Here is a 17,906-nt window from a genome sequence, read left to right as displayed (position 1 = left end):
TGATATTTTACCCAGACTAGCTTCAAACCATGATCCTACCAATTAGCCTACCAAGTAGCCAGGATGACAAGTGTGAGTCACCATACCCAGTATGATCTTGAAAACTTATCGACGCTTTCAAAACAAAGACTTGGAGGGAATAAATGTGAATTATTAATATAAAATGATAGTAGTAAAATCAGTGAGAAAATAACTTTATGTTCAAATGTATGCATTCTATCTGGAATTCATACTGTCACAAAGAGAAGAGGAAGTTAGACCAGTAAATATTTCCTTCCGTTGGTTTCTTGAAGGGGGCCACAGGTGCTTCGACTTTTCACCTCCTATTTGGGGCAATATGTAATAGAATTTGATGGAAGGATGAGATAGTAAACAGTAAGAGGGTTTTTGTTTTTTTTTTAAGGTTAAACATGGCCTAAGAAAAAGAAGCAGAATAAAGAAAGAATAAAGCTTCAGGTAAAATAAAATATATTATATATTACTAGTTATGATTACAGAAACATTGTCTTCTTCATGGAAATTGTATATAATTGTATCTATTAGTTTTTTCTGTTTTTTTTTTTTTTTTTTTTTTTTTTGCCAGTCTGTCCCTGAGATTCTTTTGCTAAAGGCTAGCATTCTACCATTTGCGCCACAGTGCCACTTCTGGCTTTTTCTGTTTATGTTGTACTGAGGAATGGAACTCAGGGCTTCATGCATGCTAGGCAAGCACTCTACCACTAAGCCACATTCCCAGCCCCTCTATTAATAATTTTTCTTTTTTTTGGCTGTGGGGCCTGAACTCTGGGTCTGGGTGCTGTCCCTTAGCTCTTCAGCTCAAGGCTAGCGTTCTACCTCTTGAGCTATAACACCATTTTGGCTTTTTCTGCTTATATGGTACTGAGGAATTGAACCCAGGACCTCATGCATGCAAGGCAAACACTCTACCACTGAGCAACCTTCCCAGTCACTCTATTACTCTTTTTTTTTTTTTTTTTTGTTGGTCGTGCGGCTTAAACTCTGGGCCTGAGCACTGTCCCTCAGCTCTTCAGCTCAAGGCTAGCGCTCTCTACCACTTGAGCTACAGTGCCACTTCTGGTTTTCTGGTGATTTATTGGAGATAAGAGTTTCATGGACTTTCCTGCCCAGGCTGGCTTTGAACCTTGATCCTCAGATCTCAGCCTTCTGAGAAGCTAGGATTACAGGCGTGAACTAGCCAAGAATAATTTTTAAATATGGTATAAAGTAAATGTCTAAATCTAGTTTGTCCAACACAATTTGAAGAGGCTCTCCCAATTTAGTGGTCTTGGTATACTTGTTAAAACATATAAGAGTATATAAATAAACTAATTAATTATCAATTATGATTTATTAAAAATTAATAACCTGGGAATATTATTCCACTGGTCTAATACACATGTCTTTATGGTTGTACTACAATGTAGTTATAGGTTTCAACTTATTTGGGAAATTTACTGATTTGGTTTAATTTCATCAGCAACTGTCAAACTGCCTTCCAAAGTAGCTGTAATATTTTGCATCTACCCTAAGGAGAGGTTCCTCTCATTCCTTATCTTGGTCTGTGGAATTTTGACAGTTCTAATTAGATCCTATCACATTATTGCATGGATCCTTGCAAATCCATAAAGAAAGATGATAATGGACCATCTATTCATATGCATGCTTTACACTTGTTTAGCTTTTTCCATGAATTGTTTCTAGATCTTTTCACTATTGTAACTCAGATTTTTTTTTTTTTGAGTGGTCATGGGGCTTGAACTCAGGGCCTGAGTGCTGCCCCTGAGCTCTTTGCTCAAGGTTAGCACTCTACTACTTTGAGCCACAGAGCCACTTCCTGCTTTTTCTGTGATTAATTGGAGATCAGAGTCTATGCACTTTCCAGCCTGGGCCGGCTTGGAACGGTGATCCTCAGATCTCAGTCTCCTGAATAGCTAGGATTATAGGAATGCTCGCACAGCTGGTTTTGTCTTTTTGCCTGTACTGGGACTTGAACTCAGGATGCTTTTTAGCTTTTTCACTTAAGGCTGGTGTTTTACTACTTGACCCACAGTTCTACCTCTACAGTTTCTGAAGAGTATGCTATACAGAGGTTATTTTTTTTCCTTTTTTTTCCCCCACCACCATTTTCTACATTGGATTACATCTGCTCCTTTGTCAAAACGTCAGGTGACAGGACTAGAGATATATAGCTCAGTTAGGCAGAGTGTGTGCTTGGCTCTGGCTCTATCCTTTCTTTTTTTTTTTTTTTTTTTTTTTTTTTTGGGTCCGGTTGTGGGGCCTGAACTCTGGGCCTGGGCACTGTCCCTCAGCTCTTCAGCTCAAGGCTAGCGCTCTACCACTTGAGTCACAGCGCCACTTCCGGCTTTTTTTCTTTTTGCTTATATGGTGCTGAGGAATCGAACCCAGGGCCTCAGGCTTGCAAGGCAAGTGCTCTACCACTGAGCCACCTTCCCAGCCCCTGGCTCTATCCTTTCTACCACAAAAACAGTAACAAAATCAAGAAGTTCTATAGTTTTTGCTCTTCAGACACTTAATTCATTTTGACTTTTTTTTTTTGGTAATGTGTAGAGAGGGGCTCCACTTGCTTGTATATGTCTGTTCGCACCTGTAATCTCAGCTATTTCAAGAGGCTGAGATCTGAGGATCAAGATTCAAAGCACGCTCTGGCATAGGTCTCCAAACTCTATCTCCATTAATCAGCAAAATGACTGGGAGTATGGTTCAAGTAGTAGAGTGCCAGCTGTGAGTGAAAAAGCTAAAAGCTCAAGCTGTAAGTTAAGATTATTCTAACAGCCCCTAAGTCACTCGAATTTCTCTATGAATTTATATCCTGAAAAATGGGGCAAAAAAGGCTTCTAATGCTAACAGGGATTATGCACATGTGTTGGTTAGAATTGGTTGCTCTTAGCTGAACCAAAGCCTCATCAAAGCAGAGTGGACTGCATTTAAATTTGATTCCATCTAAATGTTACTAAGATATAAGAGAAGTCTCATTCGCCTTTGTCTTGTACTTCTGTGTTCATTTTTTTTAACTTTTGCTAGAGTGTCCACTATACAAATCAAAGAATTACAGTACATGTCATCCCCAGAATCTATAAATGTGTTCCTGGCTCACTCTGTAAAAGCCTAGTAGAATTACCATTACAAACACATTTGCCCATCCACAATATTCGAAAAGAACTTGAATTTCTATACCTTAATAGGAAAAAAAAATTTGTTCCATTTTAAGGAGGAGCATATTTTGCTGGTTTGAAAGAATATGATGCATACAGTTTTCTAGCAATTTTCTTTCTTTTTACAGCAGTATCTTTGCTGTACTCTTGCTGATGGCTGCTAGATTTTAATTTATTTGTTTCCCTACTTGATAACATTATTGATTCTGATTTCAGTTTTTCATTTGTTTTTTCCCCATGTAACATTGGTGAAGGATCCAGGAATATGACACAAAAGTGGAATAAACATTAATTTTGTGCAAAAAAAAAAAAAAAAAGAATTGGTTGCTCTTTTGGTTGGTAATGTGGCTTGCATTGCATGAAGCCCTAGGTTCAATTCCTCAGTATCACATAAACAGAAAAAGCTGGAAGTGGTGCTGTGGCTGTAGAGAGCTAGCTTGAGCAAAAGCAGCTTAGAGACAGTGTTTAAGCCCTGACTTTAAGTCCCAGAACTGGCAAAAAAATAAACTTATTTTTTTCTTTTTTGATGTGTTTCATGTAAATAACTAGTACACTTATATAAACTTTCTTTTTTCTTGGCCAGTCTTGGGGCTTGAAGTCAGGGCCTAGACACTGTCCCTGAGCTTTTTTGCCCAAGGTTAATACTCTACTTCTATTCTTTTGGTAGTTAATTTAAGTGTCTCAGACTTTCCTGCCTAGGATGGCTTTTGTATTTCGATTCTCAAACCTCAGCTTCTTAAGACAGGCCGTAAACTCTTAATACTTGAATTTAAACTGGGCATTAGTACCTCACCCCTGTAATCCTAGCTACTCAAAAGTCTGAAACCTGAGGATCATTGTTAGGCTTAAAGCCAGCCTAGTCAGCAAAGTCCCTAAGACATTTCTCTTCACTTAACCACTAAACAAACAAAAACAACAAAAAACAGCAATGGTTCAAATTGTAATGTGAAAATGTCAAGAACTTTAAAATTGGTCACTATTTTTTCAGATATGTGTACCTCTAAATACTAGATTTACTACACTATCCCAATAGGATGTTATATGAAACCTGTTTAAATATACTAATAACACATAATTGCTCTTTTGTACATTATTAGTTTTATTCATGTATTTATCACTTGCTCGCTCTTTGACAACTAGAACTTTTCTCTTACCTCATGGACTTCCTTTAATGAGGCCTTTCTGATTACAGTTGCTCATATTTTATCACCTTACTTGAAAGGTATTTTTGCAAGGCCTACAGTTTTAGGTTAATAGTCATTTTTCCTGGCCATATTAGAACTGTCCTTCCGTTGTGTATATGATTCTTCTGCTACTGTTGGGAAGTGACCAGTCAATTGAACCTTCTTTCTTTTGAAAGTAATCTGTTTTTTTCTACTCCTAGCTGCTCAAGTCTTGTCTATGAAACTTTTCTTAAGTTCTGTAAACATTCTATAGACTACCTCTTTTAAATATTGGCTCTTCACCATACCTTTTTCATTTCTGGAATTCTGACTAAATATGTATCATAGACATTCTCTATTACTCTATGTATTCCAAATTTATTGCTTGTCTGTTTTTTCAAAAACTAAAAGGCTTTATAACAAAATCTACTCAAGGTTTTACAAGTGATCCAAAACTTACCAAATTCTATTATCTCTATTATTTTAAGGTATGGTTCTATTGTTTTTGCTCATTTCATTTCCTTATTTGATTATTAACTCTGTGTGCTGCTCTTTTCTTGAAATATGATCTTCATTGGCTTATGGTAGTTGTCTGTGAAACCAATATGCTACAATTTACAATTAGGGGTTACTTTAGTCACCAAGATAGTGTGAATCTTCATCCAAAAGGTGTGAATCCAGGCTGCCTAACTCCAGCTTTTCACACAGAACCACCAGGGAGTACTGTATTTCATAAGGAAGAGGGTGGGGAAGCAAATTAAGTTATCTTTTACTGACAGCTTATTCCTTTTTGGTATAAATTTAATAGCACAAGAACTTATTTAAGAATCCTCAATTTCTGGGTGGGGAGAAGATGGGGGGGGCAGGGGGAGGATGGGAAGGGATGGGGAGGGGAAACAAAGGAGGAGGCCACAATGTTTGATAAGAAATGTACTCATTACCTTGCCCATGTAATTGTAACCCCTCTGTACAGTATTTTCATAATAAAAAATAAATAAATAAAAAGACAAAAAAAAAAAAAAAAAAAAGAATCCTCAATTTGGGCTGATCCCAGGCTTGTGTCTTTCACCTGTTTGTATAGTTTTTGCCAGGGTGACCTATTCAAATTCCCCATATACTACGCGCGTGCGTGTGTGTTTGTGTGTGTATTTTTTTTTTTTTTTTTTTTGGTCAATCGTGGGGCTTGAATTCTGGGCCTGGGGCTGTCCCTCAGCTCATCAGCTCAAGACTAGCACTCTACCACTCTACCACAGCGCCACTTCTGGTTTTCTGGTGGTTAATTGGAGATCAGTCTCATGGACTTTCCTGCCTGGGCTAGCTTTGAACTGTGATCCTGAGATCTCAGCCTCCGGAGTAGCTACGATTACAGGCATGAGTCACAGGTGCCCAGGCTTCTTCAATGATATTAATAGCAAACCTTGACTCAGTATTCCATTTCTCTAATAATAAATTATCATGCAGATCTTTGGATATTCTTTCCTTTTTAAGCCAGTATTTGTAATCTACATATCACACTTTCCTATACAACTATGTAATAATTCATCAGGGTTCAGATCTGAGTTTTCTCATTTCTTTATTTCCTGTGTCACTAGTTTACCTTACATTACAAACATCCATTTACAGATAGCTATTCTCCTAACAGTCTCCTAAAAGAATTTCTAGCTTATACAAATGATATGACATTTATCTAGTAGTAGCAAAGCTCTGCTTTGTATATATTCTATATCTTTGGTTCTCCATGCTAGTTTCTATAACTCTTCTCCCAATCCATTCTTGGTCATGTGTAAAACTCTGCATGTAAAGTTTAAATAAATGCCAAGCTAAGCTGGGTGCCAGTGGTTCATACCTGTAATCCTAGCTACTCAGGAGGGTGAAATCTGAGGATCCTGGTTCAAAGCCAGACAGGGCAGGAAAGTCTGTGAGACTCTGATCTCCAATTAATCACAGAAAAAGCCAGAAGTGGAGCTGTGGTTCAAGCGGTAGAGTGGAAGCCTTGAGCAAAAGGAGCTCAGGGACAGCACCCAGGCACAAAGTTCAAGGCTAGAACCAGAAAAAAAAAAATCTAAACTATGTAATGTAGTCCAAATATTGGTGCATAATCAAACTACTGCCTACACTTCATAATAACCTTACACCATGGACAGATTTTTTTCAGTTTCTCAAATATGCCAAATACTTTTTTGTTGTTGTTGGTTATGGGACTTGGAACTCAGGACCACAGTGCTGTCCCTGAGCTCTTCTGCTCAAGGTTAGTGCTCTACTACTTTGAGCCACATCTCCACTTTTGGTATTCTAGTAGTTAACTGGAGATAAGAGTTTCATGGTTTTTCCTCCTTGGGCTGGCTTTGAACCACAATCTTCAGATCTGAGCTTCCTGAGTAGCTTGGATTATAAGCATGAGTCACCAGTTCCCAGCAATTATGCCAAATTCTTTCCCACTCCAGATCATGGATACTTAGTCCTCTCTTCTTGGGATATGATTCCTTGTCTTTGCATGGTTAATTCTTGCATTTCAGATTTCACTATAACTTGATTCTATCAGATGACTTCCCCGATTACCTAATGCAACACTATCTTGTGTTTTTTAAAAATAATATTTATTATAATTAATGATTGAGTACTTACTGTATGGTCATTTAAGTATCTGGAACATTTACTAAATGATCTCGCTTCTTTTCAATATACCCATGGGAAAAGTATAAGTCTTACGAGAAGTGACACCAAAGAAAGTGAAGCAACACTGATTACACAGGTAAGAATCAGGTCAAGATGAGATAGATGTTCAGATATATCCATAATGCTTAAAGTTAGGTGACAAAGATTATTTTATATTATATGCAAATTATATAACATATAAGGGAAAAGGAAGAAAGAAATGAGGAGCCAAAAAAGAAAGCATATATCTAATTGATGATGTGAAGCCCATGGGCAAGGAGTTCCCTCTATTCTACCACAGCCGACCAGCTTTCCATTCCATAACTCTAACTATTTCTGACCAGTATAATTTTCCTGTTTGGCATAAAATGTTATATAACTTTCCCTAATCATTTTATCTCACTACTTAACTTCCAGGGCCTTTCTGAAAACTTTAATGGCAGAAAAAGATCCCTTGTTATCTCTGTAGCCCTTTAATTCATTTCCAAAGAAATGCAGTTACTCAGTAAACTATTGCATATATCTCATTCTTCTACCTTGACTACCAGGATAAAAGCCACATTTTAGGGTAATATTGTAAGTTATCTAGAACAAGGTTTCAGGTATTTATTATATTTATAGCACCACAGTAGTGGCTGAGCAAGGAGAAATGGCCAGTTTAATACTCTCCTAGCCCCACACCATTTCTACTGTTGCAGAGCCTACATCACAGACTAAGATAAAGTGGGATCTCTAGAGCTACTAGCCCATGCAGCTGTGGTAATAGCCACATTAAAGAATGAGTACATAAATTAAATCTATCCACGGTAACTTCACTTTTTAATTTCTTCATAGGAAGGGCCACTTTGTTTCCACCTGAAAAGAGCGAGCATGAATGAGAAAAAGACTTTTTCATAATTACAATATTCACTAACCTGTCTATTAAACTTATTTCTTAGATTGGTGACTATCAAATACATCAAATACATTTCAAACTAAATATAATTTATTTATATTCAAAATTTCATAAAGTAATGCAGTTTACAAAATGCAAGCATTATTATACAACTAATCAGAAGAAAGATGTTGGCCAGAAACTATTACCTTTATGGCTGTGAGTGAGTTTTCCTCTTCTTCTGACAATAGATCCTGTTCGTGATAATATAAGCCATCACTGATAACTCTAGCAAGTTCCAATGTAATTTCTGCACGAGATGTGTGGTTGCCTATTTGATCTTCTCCAGGATGTTTTCTCAAATGTGGTGGTGTCTGAGTTACAATCAAAATCTTGTTTAAGTCCTGGTCATCAATTTCATAATCAGAATCATTATCAGACCAATCATTAAGTGTGTTTTTTGGTCCTATTTGTTCCATCTCTTCATCAAATAAAAAATTAAGTTCTTGTTCTACTGGAAAATATAGCTGATTTGATGTCTCTTCACATACAGATACTGATTCCTGAAGTTAAAAAAAAACATGACTTTTATGAAAGACTGTTTCTATCACTTTTAAAATAAATGTGATATAACAATATTATAAATAGGTAACATCAAGACAAATTCTAAAGGAAAACTTAGTAGTATTAGTTTGGCCTAATAAAAGGAATTACTAAAGCTGGATACCACCAGTAGCTCACACCTATCATCCTAGCTACTCAGGAGGCTGAGATCTGAGGATCACAGTTCAAAGCCAGGCAAAAAGTCCTCCTGAGATTCTTATCTCCAATTAACCACTCAAAAACCAGAAGTGGTGCTGTGCCTCAAAGTGGTAGAATACTAGGCTTGAGCACAAAGAGGCTCAGGGACAGCACATTAAATTCAGAGTTAAATAGAAAACTAAAGAAAAATGAAATTTAATTATAAGAGGATTATAATAAAGTCTTTTAGATTTGGGATGGTCCTTAGATCATCCTAATATTGAACTGTTTCTCTTCAATTAGGCCATGAAAAAAATGCCAGAAAGGGGTAACATTGTCTGAAAAGAAATGTACTCTTTACCTGAGTTACATTATTATAACACCTCTATATATTGTCTTTACAATAATAAAAAAGGAGAGAGACACCTAGAGAGGTGAATTTATTTGCCCATTAATTCAGAATTTGAACATAGAATCTTGCACTTGCTCAGCTGGCATTATACTTCTTAATCTACACTCCCAGCCCTGTTTGTTTTGTTTTTCATTTGTAGGTTATTTTGGAGATGGGAGTCTAGGGACTTTTCTGCCTGAGAGAGCTTCCAACCTTGATTCCTCTGGTTCTCAGCTAGGATTACACCATGTGAGCCATCATGTTTTTTGGCTAGAACCCACTAATCAGCTAGAAACTAAGTCTTTTTACTTTCAGGTTCAGTGTCCTTTGGTAGTCTAAAACTGCTTTCATATATGCATATGTGTATATATAGTTATATATATGTATTTGTATGTGGACATATGTGTAAATACATGGGCTACTGAAGCTCTTGATTGGCCTTTTCTGCTCAAGGTTGATGCTCTACTACTTCAGCAAATATTCCAATTCCAGCTTTTTCCTGGCTAATTGGACCTAAGAGTACCCTACATTTGCCTAAATTGGCTCTGAACCTCAATCTTCACATCTCAGCCTCCTGAGTAGCAAGAACTGCAGGCATGAGCTATACTAGCACCAGCTAATCTGATTGCTTTTCATCTCACAATACAATAGTCTCTTAGTTGATCCCTCTATATTGTTCCCTATCCCACCCTAATTGTCCTGATTTTCACATCATCTTTCACGGTCACTTTGCTTTTCCCCCAAGGCTAGTGCCCTATCAGCTGAACCAAACCTCCACTTCTGGCATTTTGCTGGTTAATTAGAGGTAAGAAGAGTCCCAGAGACTCTTCTTCCCAGGCTGGCCTAAAACAGAGATCAGATCCTCAGATCTCAGTTTCCTCAGTAACTAGGAACACAGGTTATGAGGCCTAGGGAGGGAGGGAGGGAGGAAGGGAGAGGGAGAGAGAGAGACAGAGAGAGAGAGACAGAGAGTGAGTTGCTGATACCACTTAGTTAGTTGGCTTCTTGCCCAGGCAGGCTTCAAGAAGAGATCCTCCAGTCTCAGCATTCTTAGTAGCTAGGATTACAGGTTTTTGTTTTTTATTCATCTCTCTCTCTTTTTTTTATGACAATCTTACAACTGTGGTTAAATGAACAGCTATTATTTTAAGAGAATTCCATAGGTCTATAACTACAGGTACGTTAAGCTATGTGTTTAATTTCTATCTAAATGTTCACATATTTTCAGAGTTAAAATATAAGGTTAATTTATGCAAAACGCTAAGTGCTCTTTTTCATGCCATGTACATTAAGCTAAATGAACACTACTGTGTATAGAAGATACATTTGTACAATTTGACACGTCTCTTGGGCTCACTGTTATTGTTCACTAAATGTGTAAGTTGTGATGTTTCTCAGTCCTATACAGTACACTTCTATTGTACCTAGACAGCTCTAAATTTTACTCCACAAGTTAATATTTTTTGTGACATCTATTTTAACTGTGTTAGTAACTGTTGGTGGGTCATTTATATATTGAACATATTTGTGTTCCCAAACAAAAGTATACAATCCTAAACTGCCAAACACGGGAGAGCACTTCACCAAGCCAGTCACCTCTAAATTGTACCCTTGTGTGTAGGTTTGTGTGTCTGTGTTCCTAATCATAACCAAGAAAACCTAATGGTACAGGTATAATGTCGTCATTCATAAAATGCCATATGTACTATAAATAACAAGCCTGTTCTGTCAACTAATAAGCTGTTTTTCAAATTTTAACCACAGTTTTTGTCAGTGTGGATCCTTCTTTATGGCATCTATGAGTAAATTCATGGAAAACAACTCTAGTAAGCACTTGTTTATAAGGTTGGTTCTATTTATATAACATTGACTCTGATGCTGAAAATAGCCAAGGACACTAATGAAATTTGTTCTCTACAGCTTAATGTAGTGTATCATATTCTAAATGAACTGCTTTTGAGAAAAATTAAAAAACTGGAAACACTTAGCAAGGAAGCTGAGGTCTGTGACCTTAACCTGTGGAGACTTACTACAGTATGCAGATGATCTCTCCTTAATTTCATGGGGTCTGTAGACACTGCATCTCTCCACAAATGACATAATATCTCTCTAAACAAAGTGTAGGTAAATACCTAGCCCACCTTCTAACTTCAGTGGATCTGATTTTTTTTCTAACTTTCTGAGGAGAAAAAGCTCAAAACTTACCTGTGGAATGCCTGGGCCTTGACACAAATGACTAAGCCCCTTTTAAGATTATCCAGGACCTGGCTGGAAAGCAATAAAAAAGCTTCTCAAAAGGTATACTGGTACCTGCCCTAGGCATGGGAAATTCAGATCTAGATAAACTATCATTCTATATGCAACTAAAAGGCAAGGCTGATATGAGAGTTCTCATTCAAAGCTAGGGAAAATTACACAGCCTATGCTTATTTTTAAAAACTCTTAGATGTTGCTGTATCCACAGACATGCTTCTTGGATTTATATTTCAAAAACAGCCTAATAAATCAAGGACTAAAAAGTTTTGCATCTGAGTCATGACAGGATTTAAATCAACCTTCCACCTCCCAGAGACACTCAACATTAAAGTAAAACACTGTTCATAGAGGGTAGCTGTAACTTAATCAGTAAATCTAAAATAAACAGACTTAGGTTGCCATCTTTGGAGTAGTTATCAATCCACTATGTGCTCTTTATGAATGGGAAGTATTTTCAATTAACATCACAATCTTTACTGTTTTATTGTTCTTCTAAAATATATTAAATGAGCTTTGTCTATATAGAAAGTCCAGGTTTTCACAAACATTGCTTTTTATGTCTCTCTTAGTAAAAAGAACAGTTTGATGTCTTCTAGTCTTGATGGACACAACGCAATATATCCTATCACTTCCTAAACAAGAAAAGAAAACTGACCTTTTGGTTCCCTTGCTAGATAGGCCAGAAGTAGAACAGATGAGAAACAGGAAAATTATCCCCACCATACTTCCTTTTAAATGTTGTAAGATTAGGATATGTGAAGTGCCTTCTAAATGGTAAAAGTCGGGAAACTCTTCAAGGATGGAAAAGGACAAAGAGCGTCTATGGCAAAAGGAAGTCCTGAAAACTTACCTTAAATATGTTCAAAAATGAAAGAGGAACTTTAAAAATAAGTACAATAGCTGGGCACTAGTGGCTCATGCCTATAATCCTAGCTACTCAGGTGGTTGAGATCTGGAAGCATAAGAATCTTACCTCCAATAAACTACCCAAAAAAACCTCAAGTGGAACTGTGGCTCAAGTGGTAGAGCACTCACCTTGAGCAAAAGAAGCTCAGGGACAACGACCAGGCCTAGAGTTCAAGCCCTAGGACTGGAAAACAAACAAACAAAAAAATTAGTATAATAGCTGGGTATCTACTAGTGGTTCACATCTGTAATCCTAGCTACTTAGGAGGCTGAGATGTGAGGTTTGAAACCAACCCAGACAGGAAATTCTTGTATTTAAGAGATTCTCATATCTTAAAAAAAAAGCTAGAACTGGGCATGTGACTCAAATAGTTGAGGACCAATCTCGAGCAAAAGAGCCAAACAAGAGCATAAGGCCCTAATTTCAAGCCCTAGTACCAGCAACAATTTTTTTTTTAATAAAATGGGTTTCTTCTACATAACAATTCTAACATTTTAACTTTTCCAAATTTTAGACTTGTATCTGACAAATAAAACATCACCAACTGTACTCAGGTTACACCATGGTTCATCTGACTTAGTATAACATACCTTTAATTTCACTGGGAATGGGCTGTGTTGCTTTTTTACTTCCATCCATGGTTCTGAATCCAAGTCAGGTAAACTGGTAGATAAACCTCTAGACATTGCTTGAAGATTACTTGTTTCATTCTTCTGATGTGGGCTCAATGGACTTCCAATTCTTGGAGAAATTGGGGCAGACCCTATAATTTTAAATTAGTTCTATGTTAAAATGGTTTTCCTTGCTTATGAAATACATTTTCACAAGCATTCTAACTTCAAGAGTATCAGTATGAATAACTAATTATGATGGTAATCTATTTGGGAATCAAGTTATCAGTGAAATCTTTTTAAGTAAAGATTAAGACCAGTAAGTCATAATTAAATCAAATTTCAACTGCTCTTAGATCATAGTTATTCCATAGCATTAAGTCAAAATTAGTTTATTATTTCACTAGGACTTAGTTATTACTCCTACTTTACATATTTAACAAGATTAATGTACTAAATGAAGGCTATCCAAATATCATCTTGGCTCATAATGAATACTGAAAAGTACATGTCACTATACTGAAGTGTACAACTTCAGCAATAACTTTCAAAATATCTAAAAAGTGTTGGAATTTAAAAGGTCCTTCTTTTCCATACTAGAAATGCCAGTTTATTTCAAATAAAAATGTATTTCTATAAAATTCAAGTTTTCTTCATATTTTTTAAAAGCTACAGCATTTTTAAGTTTTATATTTTCATGCTCAGAAAGATGATGCAATATGGACTTGTTTTTAAAAGTACATATTGAAACATGTCACAAACCTGAAAAACACAAATTTTTAATGTAAAACTGCAAGTCATTGTTTATCCTCAATTCATTGAAAACTACACAGTTCAATGTTACATCAGAAAGCTGAAATAAGTCAATACCAACAATCTTTTCATTTATTAGAGGCATACTGCAGGACTGGGTAAAAGTGCTCTGAAATTTTTACTTCCATGTACATGAAGGCTTTAGAATATTTTACTTTTAAAAAGAGACATATTTCTGAAAAGAAAAGCTTCTAAAACTCTGCTTTCAATACAGTAGACCTTGACTGTAGGTATAGCTGTGTCAGAGAACCTGCCTTCCATGTGAGGCCCTGGATCAATATCCAGTGCCACAAAACAAGCTAAAACACACAACAATCAATTTTTGTACACATCTGTGGCTAGCTGGGGCTGGAGAGTGGTATGAATGGTACAGACTGACTGTGAAGATACCAGAAGATTTGGAGGTGACAGGAATTTGTTATATCTTAATTGTACTGTTAGAATCACAATAGTATACTGGTCAGAACTATATTCTTAAACTGGATGTGCGTAAATTACAAGTTAAAATTGTTTGAAAAAGTTTTTGTAATAAGAAAATTTTGCAACTAGCTATATGCAATTACTGACCTCTTAAAAGGTCAGTAATTTTTAAAGGTGCTCAGAACAAGTGTAAAATGTACATCAGAAAATACCTGGTATCTTACCTTCTCAAATACTATCAAAGTTTAGCACTGAGTGTATGTTGTAAATAATATGTAGATATAATAAAACTAAAATATCTAATAAAAATAGCAAACTTAAATGTTTTGTAGCAACTATTTCTATTGGATACTGCTGTTCTATATCATTCTTGACCCGGTATATCAACTGATCCTTTTTTTGGCTGGTCTTGAGGCTTGAACTCAGTGCCTGAGCTTCTTTTGCTCAAGGCTAGTGCTCTACCACTTGAGCCACAGCACCACTTCGGGCTTGTTCTGTGGTACTGAGGAATCAAACCCAGGGCTTTGTGCATGCTAGGCAAGCACTCTACCGCTAAACCACATTCCCAGCCCCTCAACTGGTCCTTTACAAATAATTCAAATGGAATACAAGGTTTAGATTTCTTCACAATGCTAAAGCTGCATGGTTAGAAAAAAAAAACATGAATTCATGGATACTTCCTAACAGTATGAATTTGTAAATTTGGTAAATAAAACTTTAAAAAGGAGACAATCACATTATCCTGCAGCATTTGAGGAATGACTTTGCTCCCTACACAACTACTGTGTGAAATACCTAAATTACTACATATACGAATGATACATTTACAAATGACAAGAACAGCAACTAGCATATGGTATAAAAATCAGTAATTACTATTTTAATGTAGAAACGTAATCTTCTAACATCCACTTCATGGTCTGTCATGTAATCATCCCCAAATGTTCATTAAGCTTGAACTACACTTCCACCATATGTTTCATTGTTTGCAAAACATATGTTCTTAGAAATGGAATTATATTAAGATATCAAAGAATTTGGATAAGATGAAAATTTAAGACTTCTAGTTATATTTCTTTTTTTTTTTTTTTTTGTCGGTCGTGGGGCTTGAACTCTGGGCCTGGGCGCTGTCCCTCAGCTCTTCAGCTGAAGGCGAGCGCTCTACCACTTGAGCTACAGCGCCACTTCCAAAATTTAAGACTTCTAATAGGATGTTTTATATTGGCTTATTCATATGCTCTGTATGGTTTTCTACACCCTTATTTAGTATATAAAAATATACTAAATGATATATTGGTAGAGTTTAAGAGTAATAGCCAACCACATATCTTTCTAGACCGAAGTAATTTGAATTATCAAATCTATTTATGTAGATGTAAATTATTAGGACACATACTTTAACGATTTCTTAGTTACATTTTGTGAAAACAGAAAATTCACCTTTCCCGTTTTTCCACTAAAATTTTCAGCTTGGCTTTCCAAATATAAATTGCTATATACACTCTTATGTAGTATGACTTTTTTCCCCTTCATCAGGAGATCACAGTTCTGAAGAACCACAAGCACTTTCCAAAGGATTATATAGTTTTTGTGTGGCATTTTCAAACATTTCCGCTTATCATTTTCAAAGGAAATCACACCGCTTACTTAATAATCATGATTTTTAAAGGAAAAACAGAATCAAGATTGTCAGGAAACCGAGTTCTCAATTTGATGATTAAGATCCTTAAGTTGATAGCACAACACTACGTCCACTAACAGAGGAAAACCTCATTTCAAAAGTCATCTTACCATTCTCATAATCAACCTTTTGTGGTGCATTAAGGTCTTCTGCTCAGTGCAAATGTCAACCCATGTTACAATTCAACCTCCAAAGAGGAAAAAATAGAATTTAAATCTTTGATAAAGAGGATGGATTATAATATTTTACAACATTAAAATCTTGAAAGGTTATGTTGTCCAAGGTTATGTTTTTAAAGGTAGCTACACTTGACAGTCTTATTTTCCCATTTCTTTTTCCTTAAACATTTTTTTTTTTTGGTATGGGTACTAGGGCTTGAACTCAAGGTCTGGGCTCTGTCCCTTAGCTTTTCTCAGTCAAGGCTGGTGCTCTACCACTTGAGCCACTTCGTTTTTGCTGGTTAGAGATAGGAGTCTCATGGACTTTCCTGCTTGGGCTGGCTTTGAACCATGATCTTCAGCTTCCTGAACAGCTACGATTACAGGAATGAGCCACTGGTTCCTGGTGACTTCTCATCTCATTTCTACTTCACTTTTTTGGTCACACACCAGTTCTCCATTGACTTTAGGAAACTAGGTTTTCTTATCACAAGTGAATTGTTACAGTCAAAATCTTGGGATTCATAGAGAAAGCTTATATACATATTTAGTCCTATGACCTAAAATAAATCAACATAATTCTATGACACTCCATTCTTTATTTCATTCATTTAATCACCTACCTTCTTATAACATTGTATAAAAAATCTAATATTTGGCCAGACACCAGGTAATAAAGTCCTTGAGACTCTTATCTCCAATTAACCACCAAAGCTGAAAATGGAACTGTGGCTCAAGTGGTAGAACACTAACCTTGAGTGAAAAGGCTCAGGGACAGCACCCAGGCACCGACTTCAAGCCTCAGGACTGTGAGACATGCACACATACATGCACACGCACACACACACACACTCATAACATTTGTGAACTTTTATTATTCCCTGACTTTTTGGTGGATGTATGTGAATGTCATTAGTATGTTTTAAAAAAATCACAAAAATGTACAAAGCATTGATTTTATTCTTGCAATTTTATTAATAATGCACAAATGGTTAAGAGACAGGCATCACCAACTTGACTGACCTATCTTTGCTATCCTGAGGGAAAGGGATTTTCTATTGTATCCCACTTACCCAACAACTGCTCATAAGATGGCTGAAAAATATCATCTTGGACCCAAGTTTACACAATAAATAAATGTAACTTATACAGTCATTATATCTTTTTAAAAAATAAACAAAAAATTAAAACAATGTCACTTTTCTTCAACATTTAAAACACTCACCCAAATTTCTAACTGGAAATAGAAGAGACTAACAAGAAATATGAGATAAAAGTATCTTTGAAACTGTCCATCATGGTTTATTGATGGGCAGCTCTCTCATACTGGTGTATAAAAATACATTTCTTAAGAGTAAAGGAAAAAATACCCTTATTTATTTCTTAAATTTCTTACTACTTACGTGTTCACATTTAATAATCTTACAGTCCATGTGAAACACCATGACAACATGTGTTTTGCACTGTACTTACTGAAAGGAAAATCAAATAGCAAAGGAGCTAACAACCTGGGAAATGCTACTCAATCCTCTCTTTCTGCTTTATTGATCTGGGCACAAGTATATATGCTTGGAAACAAAACACAGAATCTTGCAGTATTTCCACAATGATAAAATTAACTTTCCCACCGTGAATAAAAGTAGCCCATGAAGCCCAGGCTAATTTCACAGAAATAGGCAGCTCCTGTAATAACAATAGCAGTCTTCTGGTCTGTCTCACATCATCCCAAAGGTGGTTATCTCCACTGTAGTGCTGGCCCAACCTCCTTCACAAGGGGTTGAGAGTAGATATTCTTGCACAGAAGGCAGTCTGGTCGCTCTCATTTCTGCAGCACAATTTGTTCCAATATTTACAATGGCATTTCAGTGAGTCACCTATTCCACTGCGTATTCCGACCAAATGACATCCAAGAGCATCAGTAGATCATCACCCTGACTGAAAAAAGTTTAAGCACACATTTTTTTCCCAAGAGGGAATATCTTTAAAATGATCCAGGAAAAAAAATCTTAATAATAAAGTAGTTTTTGGACACCCTATAAACAACCAGATTAAATAGAACCCCA

The 17,906-nt window shown here is 36.2% G+C and overlaps 1 protein-coding gene across 1 annotated transcript in view; it reads right to left on the bottom strand.

The window, feature by feature from the left end:
- The window catches only part of Larp1b (La ribonucleoprotein 1B), an 81,013-nt gene that overhangs the window by 33,113 nt on the left and 29,994 nt on the right, over nucleotides 1–17,906 (bottom strand). Inside the window, 2 exon segments of the mRNA XM_070022078.1 lie at nucleotides 8,075–8,428; nucleotides 12,751–12,923. Coding sequence (XP_069878179.1) covers nucleotides 8,075–8,428; nucleotides 12,751–12,923 — 527 coding nt within the window.

Source organism: Dipodomys merriami, unplaced genomic scaffold (genome assembly GCF_024711535.1).
Source record: "Dipodomys merriami isolate MVZ:Mamm:240054 unplaced genomic scaffold, mDipMer1.0.p SCAF_15, whole genome shotgun sequence".
In the NCBI taxonomy this organism is placed as follows: Eukaryota; Metazoa; Chordata; class Mammalia; order Rodentia; family Heteromyidae; genus Dipodomys; species Dipodomys merriami.
This window is presented reverse-complemented; position numbering and strand designations above follow the sequence as displayed.